This window comes from Seriola lalandi, unplaced genomic scaffold (genome assembly GCF_002814215.2).
Source record: "Seriola lalandi dorsalis isolate HSWRI2012SDOR001 ecotype SW California unplaced genomic scaffold, Sedor1 jcf7180002054543, whole genome shotgun sequence".
NCBI classification, from domain to species: domain Eukaryota; kingdom Metazoa; phylum Chordata; class Actinopteri; order Carangiformes; family Carangidae; genus Seriola; species Seriola lalandi.
The window spans coordinates 95,897-111,661 of NW_019525096.1; the positions used below are offsets into that span (position 1 = coordinate 95,897).

General features: G+C 38.5%; 1 protein-coding gene across 2 annotated transcripts; it reads left to right on the forward strand.

Moving 5' to 3' along the window:
• Positions 1 to 3,552: 3,552 nt before the first annotated feature.
• Positions 3,553 to 15,449, forward strand: LOC111661323 (ras-related protein Rap-1b). 2 transcript variants are annotated; one of them, XM_023414838.2, is made up of 8 exons: positions 3,553 to 3,663; positions 9,253 to 9,322; positions 10,247 to 10,315; positions 12,180 to 12,236; positions 13,088 to 13,228; positions 13,912 to 14,055; positions 14,618 to 14,710; positions 14,795 to 15,449. In XM_023414838.2, the coding sequence occupies exons 2-7, from the start codon at positions 9,266 to 9,268 to the stop codon at positions 14,702 to 14,704; spliced, it is 555 nt and encodes a 184-aa protein (XP_023270606.1). In that variant the 5' UTR covers positions 3,553 to 3,663; positions 9,253 to 9,265; the 3' UTR covers positions 14,705 to 14,710; positions 14,795 to 15,449. The 2 variants fall into 2 exon arrangements, with proteins under 2 accessions (XP_023270606.1, XP_023270607.1); XM_023414839.2 differs by having other exon boundaries at positions 3,606 to 3,663; positions 9,250 to 9,322.
• The last annotated feature ends 316 nt before the right edge of the window (positions 15,450 to 15,765 follow it).

Consider the following 15,765-nt stretch of genomic DNA (forward strand, 5'->3'; position numbering starts at 1 on the left):
TTGAAGTTCAGTAATGTATTCTGTCCTGATGGACCGATGCTGCGTTTAAAGAAAGTCTTCATGTCCCGAGACCTCTACAGGGGCAAAAGGGCCCCGGCACCTGGGGGCCAATGGACTAGAGCCGCTGTTTGAAGGGACTTCAAAGTTAATATTTCTAGTTGGAAAGTCAATCGAATGGCGACAAAGAGACGCAAAAAGACAAAATGGCTACAAAGAGAAGTGGTGGTGCTGATTAACAGCAATAAAACACAACCTACCAACATAACTTACATAATTCATATAGACTAAATGTACCACATTTATTTTAGAAAGATATTTTAGATATTTAATATTTTAGATTTGGCGCCTTGACAGAACTTGGACTCAAGGATCAACTGACTAGACTTTGAAGGTCAAAGTTCAAGGTCACTGTGACCTCAGAAAACACTTTTCAGCCATTACTCAAGACTTCATTCAGCAAAAATTCAACAACATTTTACACAAATGTTTATTATTTTATATAATTCTGGATAAACAGGGATGTAACTTGAAACTAGTGGTGGAGGCAGAGACGCAGGAGGCGGTAAGTGTTTCTTCTAGTTAAGAAGTACCAGAACTTTCACTGAAGTACACACTCACACACACACACACACACACACACACAAACATGCACATATGTGTATATATATATATATATATATATATAGAGGAAGTGTGTGTCAGTGGAAGGGAAGCTGCATGGGTGGCTCTATTCAGGCTTGGGTGTGGCTTCATAAAACCGTATCTCTGGCTGTATGTGTGCGTGTGTGTCGAGGCGTGTTTCCATCAACATGCTCCAACACGCTCTGCTGCTCTCTGACTGTGCAGTAACACACACACACACACACACACACACACTTCTATCGTTTTAAATGTTGGATATTGTTTGGTAACCTCATTATGGTCACTTTGACCTTTGACCTCCAGTCCAGTCTGAGCTGACAGTGGGACTTTGTTAAAAGCTAACAGGAAATGAAAAAACCCATGCAGTGGGCTCCATGACAACACGTTATTAGGGTCCCGTGACCATTTTGACACGTCTAACAACACTGTGTTGACTTGTGTATGAGTTTAATTAAAAACTCTACTGACATTTTTAAGAACACTGGGAAGCCAGGGATTAAATAAAGGCTAATCCAACTGTCTGAGGGATCGTAATGTTGTGGTGTTTCTTCTTTCGTGACCTTAGCACGTTAATGAGTGTCCTGACTTTGCACAGGACTCTGAGGACAGTGGCCATGTGAGGTTGTTCCTGTCGTCCGGAAGGTCATGTGATGTTTGGTCGTGACGTCCCCAGTCAGGAAAACAACAAAACTCTAGTTCAGTTTGTTTTGTTTTCACTGGAGGAAGTGTTTGTTAGCTCGTTGATGTTTTTCTAAGTCCAGCAGAGCCGAGCAGCGCTGGACTGTGAGGCGATTCTGAGCTAGTGACCACATCTGGTATTGCAGGATCATGTGACGTGAACTGGACCATAAATATATACAATCGTTACAGCTGTAAAAGGATGGAGAACATTTTCTGAGCATCACAAACACAACAACATGTCCCAGTGAATTTTGTCTGTGAGCTCCAATAAAATTTGAAAATTATTCAATTGAAAATCTTTTTAGATTTAAAAATGTTTTATTTAATTATTTTCCCGCGTTAAATTTGTCCTGGGAACCAATAGGATGTCAGCTCAGCCAGAGGAACATATTGACATAATTTAGTATCATATAGTATTGTTAACATAGTATTGAATATAGAATACAAAATGGATTGATATAGACAGAACTATATTATAGATTGTACTATAATATATTGTACGTTATGAGTGTTGTATAATACATAAAAAATACAACATAATGAATATAAAATGTATTGGTTGTGTAATATTTGCAAATCAGTCCATCAAACAGAAAATTAATCAGAAAAGTAAAAATCATGTATTGATGATGCTGTGTCCATTTGGTTTTTTCATTTCATCCAAAGGATCAAACTTTTGTGAGAGGCATGACGGGATTGTTTGAGATGCAGCCGGAAAGTTTCAAATTAGTGAACAGGAAGGTTTAGAAAATCATTGCATAACCAATTATGTAAATATATATACATTTAACCTTGAGCCCTTGAGCAAAGTATCCATACAGGGCTGATGATGTCACAGAGCTGTGTGCAGTTAAAAGTAGTGGAAGTGACGTTATATCGTCATTTTATTCTGGTAAAACTAAAACAACAATCTCTACTGTTTCTACTCTGCAGGAAGCGGGAAGCAGCTGAGATCGAGGCTGAAACGTCACAAGAAAAAAAAAGAACTGAGCCAATTTGTGACGAAGTTAGAGCAGAATAGGAAGTAAATGCAGACTGCTGTCAGAATAAAAGCATAAAGACTAAACTGTCAGAACAGATAGTGACAGTGAAGAAAATAGCCTAGAAGGCGTTTTAAAAGTCATGACTTTACATTTTAAGGTTTATTTATTGTTTTGTTTTTTTTACTTTTTTAATTTGCTAAATTTGTGAGGAAATGTGTTTGTTTTTTTAAATTCTGTATCTTTCAATAATTTAATATTTATTTTCACTTGATCTATGAACAAATACTTTCATTTGATTGTATAATTGTTATCTATAGATTGCTGTAATGCCTTTATTTTGAAAAAATGATTTGAATACCTGTCAATTACAGATTTTTAATACATTTTTTGTCGCTTTACCACTGGTTTCTATTTTCAACTAAGTTAGTCATTTTAAGAATCATCAGTTTTTTTCGTTTTTATTTATTAATCTTACCTGTCATGAAAATTTTTCATTAGGGACTTTATTCTGGAATTTTTTCTTTTACTTTCAAACCAGTTGCAATTAGTTTTAATGTGTCTTTCCTATAAGTATTTTATTTTGGAAAAGAAATTTGACAGTAATTTAATATGAATTCATCCTTCTAATTTTGTATTTTCAGATTAATACCTTTATCTAACTTATTCTTAAGATATTAAGAAAAATGTTCCTTATGTCAAGTCTTTATTTTCAATCACACTCTTAACGCAAAGTCCATTTTGTAGCTGTTTCCAGAGCTTTCAACCACATGTCATGTTGTTTTTTATCAGTGTAATTTGTTGCTATTTCCTATTTATTAGAGTCAAGGAAAGTAACCAAATGTATTTACTGCATAAGTACAATTTTGAGATATTTGTACTTTACTTGAGTAGCTCCTTTTTCTGCTACTTTATACTTCTACTACACCACATTTCAGAGACAAGGATTGTACTTTAACTCCATAATGATAATTTAATACCTTTAGTTACTTAACAGATTCATATTAATAATACAAAATATAATCCACAAATACATTATGATGTTTTATTATAGAATAAAATAAGACTCTAATTAATAATTATGTAATAAACATGATTCTGAAATCACCCTGCAGAGTGAGTACTTTTTGTACTTTAAGTATGTATCAATGATAATATTTCACAAGATAATGGAATTTGCGTTTTCATCTTTTATGGACTTTATTTTGAAAGCATTAACAGGAAACGCCAACGTTCATCGTGCGTGTAACTTGACGTCAGCGCGGCGGCAGCAGGAGGGAGCGGCTCTGATAGAGTGACATCCACGAAGAGTGGTAGAGAGAGAGAGAGAGAGAGCGCAGCGGAGGACGGGTGGATGACTGTGAGTACCGCTTCCTTTCTCTCTTTTCTCTCTTTTCGCGTTTTTCCTCTCTTTTCTTTTCTTTCTTCCCTCCGTCATATAGATGTAGATTAACCGGGGGGCTTACACTGACACCCAGGCGAAGGCAGACAGGCAGGGAGGGAGACAGGCCGGTGCCAAGCCGAGCTGGGCTGGGTTTGCGGAAGCGACCGACCGGCGGACAGACAGACGGGCGGGCGGGCGGAACGGCAGACAGACAGGAGCTCCGTTAATAATAATAATAATAATACTGTGGATGTTTGACACGGACAGACAGCTGGGTGGCATCATGGCGGCTGTCTGTCTGTGTGTCTGTAGCGGTCCTTGCGTCTCAGCCCCTCTGCTTGTCTCCTGTCCTCCAGGCAGCGGGGCCTGCTGCCAGAGCTGGCCGGGTAGGGAGCGTTCTGAGGCAGCCACAGAGCTGCGGAACTCCCGCTGCTCTGCTGGAGAAAAACAGAGAGGAAGTAACTCATAACAAATTGCGGAGTTTAAGAGTTTGGAGGAACCTTTCTGTCTGTCTGTGTGTCTGTCTGTGTGTCTGTCTGTGTATCTGTCTGTGTGCAGTGTATAGACAAGGCTTGGTTTTATTCCTCTGTTGTACTGTCAGCACACACACACACACACACACACACACACACACACACACACACACACACACACACACACACTTGGTATTGACAGGCCCCACCTAGTTGTGCTTGACTCAGGGATCTGTCTGTGTGTGTCCATCTTTCTCCTCCAACAACTTTACTTTAGTAGATTAACATCGTGCTGCCTTCGATGCCTTCTGGAAAAAGCAGAACTACACAGTGTGTGGTCATAACAGTACAGATAAAATACAGAGCAGAACAGAGCTGGAGGAAGTATCCACATCTTTTATTTCAGTTAAAGGACGAACAATGTACCACACTGTGGACATGTGCTGTGGCAAGATATAGTTCTGCATCGAAAATGTAAATATAATTTGGGAAATGAAGATTATTATTAGTGATGCATTAATGTGTAGCATTTCATTGTTGTAGTTGGTTGAGGCGGATTATAACTAGAAATATTTTGTTTATGATTGAAACTAATGATAATAGTAACTGAGATATATTTTTTTGATAATTGACTCATCTGCTGATAATTTTTTCGATTCATTAATTCATTGTTTAGTTTATGAAATGTCACAAATATTGATAAAATGTCCATCACAGTTTCCCAGAGCCGAGGGTGACGTCTTCAAAAGTCTTTTATATCCAACCAACAGTCGAAAACCCCCAAATATTCATTTTTTAAAGACATATAACAGAGAAAAGAAGAAGTTTGAACCAGGGGATATTTTTAAAAAATGTCTAAAACAGTTATCGATTATCAGAATAGTTGCAGATTATTTTTCAGTTGATCGACTGATTGGTTCGGCTCTAAAGTCCATCACAATTCTCCAGAACCCAAAGTGACACCTGGTTTATGATCGTTTAGTAAAAGATAAAGTGACATGAAAAGAAAAGACTCAAGTAAAGTACAAGTACCTTGAAATTGTACTTTCCCACTCTGCATAGTGGAAGCTGAAATCAGAAAACTTGGACTGTTGGACAGAACAAACACAGTGAAGATGTCACTGTGATTTCTTGGTAATGATGTCGACATTTCTCAATATTTTTTAGAATTATGACAAACAAAAATAAGGAAAACAATCAGCAGTTTAATCTATAATGAATCATCAGTCCTACAAAAAAAAAAGATAAAAACTCAATTCATGAGTAATAATAATCTAATAATATGATCTATAGAAGTAGAACAGTCACAGGGGCCATTTTGTTTAATACTTTACTTTTAATACTTTAGGTACATTTTCCTGATTACACTGACATACTTTTGCTAAATTAACACCAGTGTTGTACAAATAACTCAAAATTGTAATAGTGATTTACATTTAGGGCTGAAACTAGTAATTATTTTCTGTTATCGATCCACCGAATGATTATTTTCTCATTTAGTTGATTGAAAAATATTGAAATTACCTCTTATTATTTACGTTCAAAGCTGATATCTTCAGATTTTGTTGTTGTATCGATCAAACAGTTAATCAGAAAAATAATTGGCATCTTAATTGACAGTGAAGGTAATCGTTACCCTTATCACCATAATGATCTGACGTTCTGACATTGACTCACGCTACAGTCGATCACCGGTATCATTTATGTAGAGAAAAAACAACACCTTATTTTCTCAACCATCAAAAATGATACAGAGTGGTGGTTCTTCTTTTTGAAAACCATCTTTGTCAAAGCATAAATAGCACAGACTGTAACACAGTGAACAAATGAAAGGCAACAGCCAAGTTTTGTTGTTGTTGGTTGAACTCACAGTTGAGGAAATCCACAGTTCCAGTGTTCAACACTCAGAAGCTTCAGCTCGTTAACTTCTAAATTAAATTGTAGCTTGCTCTCGTGTAAATCACCATTTGGATGCAGAACTGATTAAGTGCTCAGACTTACTTCACTGTTACTGCTCAGACTTGTCAGACATGTTTAGTGAAGATACAGCATCATGGACTATGAGGGGAGAGTCCAGATCCAGGACCTCTCAGGTACAGACAGAGGTGTATGACACAGAGTAGAGAAAGAATGAAATCCCTTCAGCAGCCTCGCCTGCTGCTGCTTCTTCAGTCAGCGACTTCCTGAGAGTCCCCGAACACGCTCGGACTTGTTGCATCACACTGAAGAGAGATGAAGTGAGGCAGGATCTGTTCAGACCTTCAAGCACTGAAATTCATCTCTGCTGAATCCTTCGCTCACAGCTGGACGGCGAAAACTCCAGATGTAAACTCCTTCCTGTTCCACTTCTTCATGCACCTTTAGCATCAGGGTAATGGTTAGATTGGGGTCATTAACTCATAAACAAAGGTGTTAATTCACTCACAACGTTTTCCTGTTGCAGTCGGCCAAAGTGTCACTGACAAAATGGATTTCATAACATCATTATGTGAAACAGTCATTTAACATTGACCCAGTCATCTGGGTTGAGTTGCTAGGGTGTTGACAAATGGTTACTAAGGTGTTACAATGTGGGTCAACTGAGATGTAAAGATGTGTCTTCTAGGGTGTTGATAGACGATCTCTTTGTCTAGAATTTTTATTTGTTGTATCAGCACGCATTGCTGTCCAACAGTGTCTTTTTTTGATGCCACCACTGGGGGGTGCCAAAGCTGGAAATGTTCGAATTCTACATAGCAGCTTTGAAGTTCGCCCAACAAATTATAGTTACATTAAGTTTTAAAAGAAGCAGTTCAATGGAATTATTACTCAACTGAGAAACTTAATCACTCAACAGAAAGTTAATCAGCGATAATTTAGATACCTGGTTCATCATTTCAATCATTTTCAAAGTAAAATGCCAGAATTTTGTTGGTTCTTTTTTTAACGTGAGGATTTGATTTTTTTATTTGTTTTAAATTGAATATTTGTGGCTTTTGGACTGTTTGGATGTACAAAACAATACTTTTAGAGACAATACCTTGGATTCTTCAAAGTCATCATTTTACAACAAAAAGGTTAATTGATTAATAGAGAAAATATTTGACGGATTAAAAATTAACGAAAAGAATCTTGAATTGCAGTTCTAGACCAGTTTGGTATTGTTGAAATATCAACCAAAATGGAATGGAGTATAAATTAAACTATAAAATGCATTTTCTGATAGAAATGTTTATGTTCTTGTTGACTAAGTTATTAGTAGTTGTTTGAATGTTTTAAGTGGCAGCTATGGTGTTACTAAGGTGTTATTATGTGATTATGAAATGTTATTAAGTGTCTGCTAGTGTGCTGCTTGGTGGTTGCCAAGTTGTTGCTAAGAGATTGCTAAATTGTTGCAAAGTGGCTGCCATGGTGTCTCTTGGTAGTTCTAGAATGTTCAGCGTGGTTGTTAGGGTATTGCTAGGTGGTTGCTAAGTGAACTGTGTTGTTGTGGAATATCATAACAAGCAAACCAAGAGAATAAGGCACCTTCTTTGATAATCAATTAATAATTTTAGTAATTTTTTTAAGCAAATATACCAAACAAACATTTTTAGTTCCACCTCGTCAAATATCATTTGTTACTCACCTGTAAATGTGAAGTGAACATCCTTGGCTTCGGGGTTGTTGGTCAAACAAAGCAAGACGTTTGAGTCTTCAAATGTTAGATTGTGAGAAAATGTCTTTATGGATAATTTCCTGATTTTTTTATAGAAGAACAGTTATTAGATAAATCAAGAAATGAATCAGCAGATGAATCAGTAATGAAAATCTTTAGTGACAGTCGTAGTATATTGTATTTAATGTGAATTAATAGATCCTTAATGTCACCATCAGTTTCATGGTCAGTTGTCAGTTTATCTTCCAGCACAGGGGATTCTGGGTGAAATAACGCACTCGAAATATGGTAGTTACAGAGACATGTTACTGTTTGGTCCTGACACCACCTGCTTAACCACACACACACACACACACACACACACACACACACACACACACTCACTCTCATATCTGTTAAGGGTCTGCCAAGGTAACCGTGGTGATGAGATAAGTGTGTATGTGTGTGTGTGTGTGTGTGTGTGTGTGTGTGTGTGTGTGTGTGTACACTAACTTCAGTTTTCTGGGAGCGAGGACCATTTTGGAGTGAGGACATTTTGGTCGTGACTCTGGGACAGAAACTGTCTGAGCGTTAAGGCTTTTTTTTAGGGTGAGAAAGTTTCTACCTGACCTAATTCTATGTTAGAATTCTATGTTAGAGTTTGGTAGGGGTTGAGATAAGTCTCTAGAAAATATGTGTGTGTGTGTGTGTATATGTATACTTATGTGTGTGTTTGTGTGTATGTGTGAGCATACCAGTCATGCTTCATCATGTGTTGTTGCAGCAACAAGAAGCAACATGACGGAGACAACACACACAAATGTTTGTACTTCTATCGTAGTGAGGACCGTTGTTGATGTAATGCATTCCTCAGCCCCTCACCTTAACTTTAACCAGGACTAAACGCCTAACCCTAACCTGTACCTTGACCATGACCAGTTAACACCTCACCACTAACCCTAACCCGGACCTCAGAAGTGACCTTTAACCTCATTGGTCCGGGCTCTGGTCCCCATGAGGACCCCTGGTTTTGAGGTCAGTGTTTACACTGGGACAGGTCCCAAAGAGGAAATAAAGACGTGTACATAGCAACGGTAACCAAGAGGGATTCCACAGTTGTGACATCACCACCAGCTGTGTGTGATCACATGACCTCCTTGTTTTCATTAACTCACCCAGATGCATGCTGGGTAATTATTACCTCCCAGTGAAAGGGAGGAAATCTTGGTTTGTGTGTGTGTGTAATTGATAGTTTCACAACTCCAGGTGCATTGCAGCGGGAGGCGGGGCTTACTGTAATGCTGCTATCTGTTTGGCTGTGGGAAGTGATGCCCCGGAGTGAAATTAGTAACCTGGTAACCTCTCTCTCCCTCTCTCTCTCTCTCTCTCTCTCTCTCTCTCTCTCTCTCTCTCTCTCTCTCTCTCTCTCTCTCTCTCTCTCTCTCTCTGTGTTTCTCGGTGTCTCTCGCCCAGCAGACAGACAGTCAGAATGCGTGAATACAAACTGGTTGTTTTAGGATCAGGAGGAGTCGGCAAGTCAGCTCTGGTGAGTAACTTAATCCACTTTACGTCTCCACTCAGCACAAGTCTGAGGTCATTCTATATTTTTCACACGGTTTTGTTTTTTTCTTGTTTTTCTTTTAGTGCATGAAACAGTTTAATTCCAGGTATTATTTAAAGCAGTATTTGTAATGGATCAGTGTGGTGTTTAAACTAATTAGTTGTGAACAGACTCTCTGAAATATGGTAATTTGAAGTTGTTTTTTTGAATTGTTTTTACTATAGAGAATAAAATTATCAAGGGAAATCAAAAGAGCCGAGTATATAACAGAAGAACAACATCAGCAAAAAGAGATTTTTTATTGTAAATTATTTATATTTATTTTATATATCAATTATAAATTAATTATGAATTTTATATATAACAATATATAAAAGCAAGCATTATATATATCCTGATGTATCGTATTCTGTTGCACTGGGTATTTAACATTAAATAAATAAAGGAATAAAACAGTAATAATCATATGAATACATACTGATACATTCTATATGATACAGTACAGTATATTCACTCCAGACCGACTTTTTTAATTTAGTCCAACTCAAACAATGATTTATTTTTTGCAACACTGGAAAATTTTGCCCTGAATTTCTCTGAAAATTGATAAAAACTGATGTCAGTCCTTTTTCAGTCCTTCCGTTCAACACACACACACACACACACACACACACACACACACACACACACACACACACACACACTGGTGTAACCCTCACTACAATGAAGTGCTTTACTCCAGATGATATAATGGAGATGTGTCAGTGTGTCACATTAATTCCAATCGAATGACTTCCAATACAGAAGAGAACAGAGCTCCATTAACACTCCTGCCCTACTTCTCTCTCTCTCTCTCGCTCTCTCTCTCTCTCTCTCTCTCTCTCTCTCTCTCTCTCTCTCTGTCTCCAGACTGTCCAGTTCGTTCAGGGAATCTTTGTGGAGAAATACGACCCAACGATAGAGGATTCCTACAGGAAGGTAAGACAGCTTCCACCCGTCTGTCTCTCCGCTCTGTGTCATGTCTATATATATATATATATATATATATATATATATACATATTTATATATATGTATATGCTCCACCTGGAAGTGATGTGAGACAGGAGCTCAGACAGACTCAGTTCGTCTAAAAGCCGAACATCCACATCCAAAAGAGGGAGAAGGGAGGAAAGGAAAAGGGAACGACATAAGTGAAGGAGGAGAAGATGAAGGAAACGAGAGGAAAGAGAGGAAGGAAAATTATCAGTAGAGAAAGAAAAGAATAAATCCAATAAAGAAAGGAAAAGAGTAAATATAAAGTATGGAAGCCCAACTCTGCCAAAAAAGGGAAAAATTATAAATGAAAAGTGATAAAAATCAAAAAACGCTCACAGGAAGTCAAAAGATAATAGATTAGAATTTTGAGTTTAAACTCAAGATTAGACAATACCAAGTTCAAAAGTTAAATAAGTTAAACTTCTGTGATTGTAAACCAAAATTATTATATAGGACAAAATACACAAAATGTTTGACTCATTGTCTCAAAATTATGACATTTTATCACAATATTTACTTTCTACCTCATTATTTTGATTTAGTGAGTCAAAAAGTTTGATTTTTATCTGTTATTTTTAAGTTGGTTCAGTTTATTTATTCATGTAATAAGGTCCATGCAGACAAAGCATGAAACTGATTTTATTTTAATTTAATTTATATTTTTCTGAGTTTATAGCTGCTGCTAATTTTCATCTTGTGTCCCTAGTTGGGTTTTACATTTGCAGTGTCATTAAAACTTTACATAAACAGTATCATAAAACCACAAGACATTACAGATCTGAAAGAGTAAGTAGATTGAAACGCGGTGATTGTGATGTTCAGTTTAAGAAGAGACAACCAAAAAACAAACAGTCAAACAAAAACATTTAACAACAGGATCAATTAGCTAGAAATGAGTCCAGCTTTATTTTGCTCTGAGCAGCTCTGAGCCTTTATATTTGGAGTTTATATCTGGAGTTAATTTGATTTCAGCTGGTCATGTGTTTCACAGCTGACAGCCTTTATAGAGAAAGCTGATTGTCTAAATTTAGATATATGATGTGGTGTTATAAAAAAAAAACTGAAATATAAATGAAGAACAGGAGCTTTCGAGCAGGTCCACTCCCTTCATCTCAACATCAACACGCTGCATTTCTCTGTTTGATTGTAACATTAAAAAAAAAAAAAAAAAAAGCTGAGAAATGTGGTCACATTACTGAAAACGCCCATCTGAGACGTACCGCAGATGGAAATGACACTGAAGGGTTTTCACTGGTTTTCACCCACCCAGCCTATCTATGTCAAACCTGCACATAAACCTCCATATCTGAACCATCTAGTCAGCTATATGTAAAACATTACATGTATTCATCTGTCAGATGCTATGCAGTAGGAAACTGGTGTGAGTCCTAAATACCAAATCTATTAAGGAGGTAAAGTGAAGAAGTTCAATGAAAGTGCTGACTAAGTGCTAGTAAGACATGTGAGGGTGTTACATTAAAGGTGTGAGGAGAGCAGGAGCTCTAAAACATAAACAAATACACAGGATGTGCGTTTGCACTCATTTCCACAAGTAGCTGTGAAATTATATGAGCAGTGTAAAAGCTGCAGGTGTTAAAGGTCGACCGAAGATTACAGGTTAAATATTAAAGCTGTCAGTGAGAGCTGCTTCTGAAGGAACTGACATGTTATTGCTTGATTTTTAGATAATTAGTCTGTGAATTAATGGAGGCTACAGTTTGGACTCGAACCCTGAACATCTGGGGGAAAGTCTTTAAGTGTCTGGTGACATGTTATTCTGAAATTCTGTCTGTCTGTCTTTCCAGCAAGTGGAGGTCGATGGACAACAGTGCATGTTGGAGATCCTGGACACAGCAGGAACAGTAAGATCTGTCTGTCTGTCTGTCTGTCTGTCTGTCTGTCTGTCTTTCCTCTGATCCTGGATCAGTTTGCTTGCTTCTTTAAGACTTCCCTTCACTGGCACCAAAGGGCCTGAAACTAACATGAAATCCCAAGATACTGACACTAAGAAAACTGGAATCACCTCCTCGTGGTCGTATCCCTCCGCCACTCAGACTAGTTCCAGGTCACATCCCTGTTTATCCGGAGTCATATAAAATATTAATCATTTGTGTGAAATTTTGTCATAATTATTTTTTGTCAAAGTCTTGAATAATGGCTAAAAAGTGTTTTCTGAGGTCACAGTGACCTTTGACCTTTGACCTTTGACCTTGAATCCAACTGGATGTTTTTGCTATATGTGAAGGGTTTCTCTTGAGGAGTTCTGGAGATATTGCGTTCACAAGGCCAAAATCATTTAGAGAGGTCAACATGACCTCGACCTTTGACCCCCAGAATCTAATAAGTTCATCCTTGAGTCCTATTTGAATGTTTTCAAATTTGAAGATGTTCCATCAAGGCGTTACTGAGATATCTTGTCCACGAGAATGAGACGGACAGACGGACAACCTGAAAACAATATGGCTCCGGCTCTGACCGTTGCTAGGGCGATGACATAAAAATCCAAAAGTGGGAAATGTTACCTGGAGTTTGGATTAATTCAGACCTGGATGGTGGAGATCCACGACCACCAGCAGCTGCTACTTATTACAAAACGATGAGGAAATGAAAGGTCCATAAAAGGTCCAGGGGTGTCTACATACTTTTGGCCATGTGACATATTTGTCTCTGTCTTCCTGACCACCTGTCTGTCTGACCACCTGTCTGTCTACAGGAGCAGTTCACAGCGATGAGAGACCTGTACATGAAGAACGGTCAGGGCTTCGCTCTGGTTTACTCCATCACGGCTCAGTCGACCTTCAACGACCTTCAGGACCTCAGAGAGCAGATCCTCAGAGTGAAGGACACCGAGGACGTACGGCACACACACGCACACACACACACACACACACACACACACACACACACACACACACAGTCATAGTGGAGACACATTCACTCACCTTTATCTCTGTGCAACAGGCTAATCATTAAAAATTATTAAATTAAATTACATTGTAACCCCATAAAACTAACTATGTAACTTCCTGCTGTAAAGTTAAGACTCTGACAATTATTTTCATAATAATTTATTGTATAAAATGTAAGAATAGGTTAAAAGCAGAAGGTAAATTGATTGTTTTAACCAACCAACAAAATGAACCAAAGATATTTAACTTACAACTGTCTAACAAATAGAAAAGGTTGATTAATCGGTGTTAATTAGTGCAGTAATTGATTGTGTAAAAAGAAAGGAAGATTTCCAGATCAGAGAAACACTTTGAAACATCTTTTCCTTAAATGTTTCATTGAGTTTGATTTGGTGGAAATGGCGACATCTGCTGGTCAAAACGTGGTCTTGCATTTGATTTGGAGGAATTAAATGTAAGAAGTCACTGCCACTGATACTTTGAGTAGTGGTCATGTGACTTTTTGATGGGTCTTTACAATACGTATATATACACGAAACAGCACAACCCGTCAAACGATGCAGTGTTGGCATCTTATCGCCTTCCTGTTCAAAAATATTCATTGTAAATATTTGGCGTGCCGTCGCAGGTTCCCATGATCCTGGTTGGAAATAAGTGCGACCTGGAGGTGGAGCGTGTGGTGGCCAAAGAGTCCGGCATCGGTCTCGCCCGCCAGTGGAACTCCTGCGCCTTCCTGGAGACCTCGGCCAAGAGCAAGATCAACGTCAACGAGGTGACACACAGATACATACGCTTTATTTACATTTACATCAGAGGACTCCACCCCCAGGTTTCTGCCAGTGTCTGGCTCCGCCCCTAACTCCCAGCTAATCCAAAAATGGGCAAAGAGGTGGAGCTGAGACTTCGGAGCATTCGGTCACTCAAAAAGGCCACGCCCTCAACTCTCCATAACTTTAGTCCTTAATAAAATGTAAACAGGTGAGTTGTATGAACAGGTGTCATGAAGGAGGAAATTAGCTCTAGAGACCAAAACAGTTTTTGTACCAGGCTGTAAACATGTTTATTTCTGCTGTAAAGTTGGACATTTTAACATGGGAGTCTATGGGGACTGACTCACTGTTGGAGCCAGACTCTAGTGGTCATTCGAAGAAATGCAGTTATTGGCTCTTCAGTGTTGTTTTCTTTGCCCATTTTTGGCTTTAGAAACACCTAAAAATAAATGAAAAGATTAATCTCAGGAATTCTTCATTCATTTTTTAAAATATTTTTGACTCTTTTTCTTAAGATTTAGATTTTTTTCCCCTGAGTTCTGACGTCTTTGTGTTTGTGTGCAGATCTTCTACGACCTTGTGCGACAGATCAACAGGAAGAGTCCAGTTCCAGGGAAAACTCGCAAAAAGTCCACCTGTCAGCTTCTCTAATGACAGGTAGGTGTGTGTATACACCGACGTTAACACACACACTGTGTCACACACGCTGTTGTTTATACACACTCTCGTTCTCTCCTCCAGTTTTCTGCTCACCTGACCAACAACCAACCAACCAACAAATCAACCAATCACAGGACATCTTCCAGCTGGCCACGCCCCCTTTAACACAGCCATGTCATCATCAACATCAGCCACCTCTGACCTCTTGTTTCCATGACGACCACATCTCCCATCCCCTCACCACACTGTCTAATGGAGACTGTTGCCTTGGAAACATTAAAACCAAACATCAAAAGACTGCGGCGGTGGCGGCGACAGCAATGATGATGATGATGATGACAATGAAGATGATGTTGCAGGAAATAAGGGTCGGGGAGGCGGGAGGGCTGTCCAAACCAACTGCCCAAATTTAAACCACGGTTCCCATCATGCTCTCTGTTAGGCCATTTTGCGCTGGGGAGTGGCTTCTTGCTTTTTAATTTTAAATGTTCCTTTCCTTTCTTTTCCTTTCCTTTTCCTTATTTTCCAGCAGTACCGAGCCATTCACATGCAGCTCGACCACCTCACTGTCAGCCATGTTGGTGCCATGGTTACCGTAGTGATGTCGTCTCTAACATGGCTGACTCTGTATGTGTGGCTCTGGTTGAACCTGTGGATCCATTCAGTGATGATTATTATTATTACAGTGGTTATGATTATGATTCTGTGTGAAAAGATATAAAAGTCATTTAATGTTTTTGTTTTTGATTTTTGGGGGGTGGGGGGATGGGGGTTTTGGGGGTGCAGCAGGTTGTGGGGTCAGCTCACTGTGTTGGTAGCTTTGAGCTAACTCAAGTTAGCTGACCGATAAGGGAGTGACTCCGCTATCGGAGAAGATGCTAATTGCTATTTGTTGGTTGTTAGCTTTGTTAGCATATTTTTTAAAGAAATCATTGCGTACTTATAGCTTTTGGCTACCTCGTTAGCCTAGCAGCTATTAAACTATGTAAGAAACTTTGTGGGCAAATTATGCTGTTTGTTGATGTTAGCATTTTTAGCATATCATGTTAGCA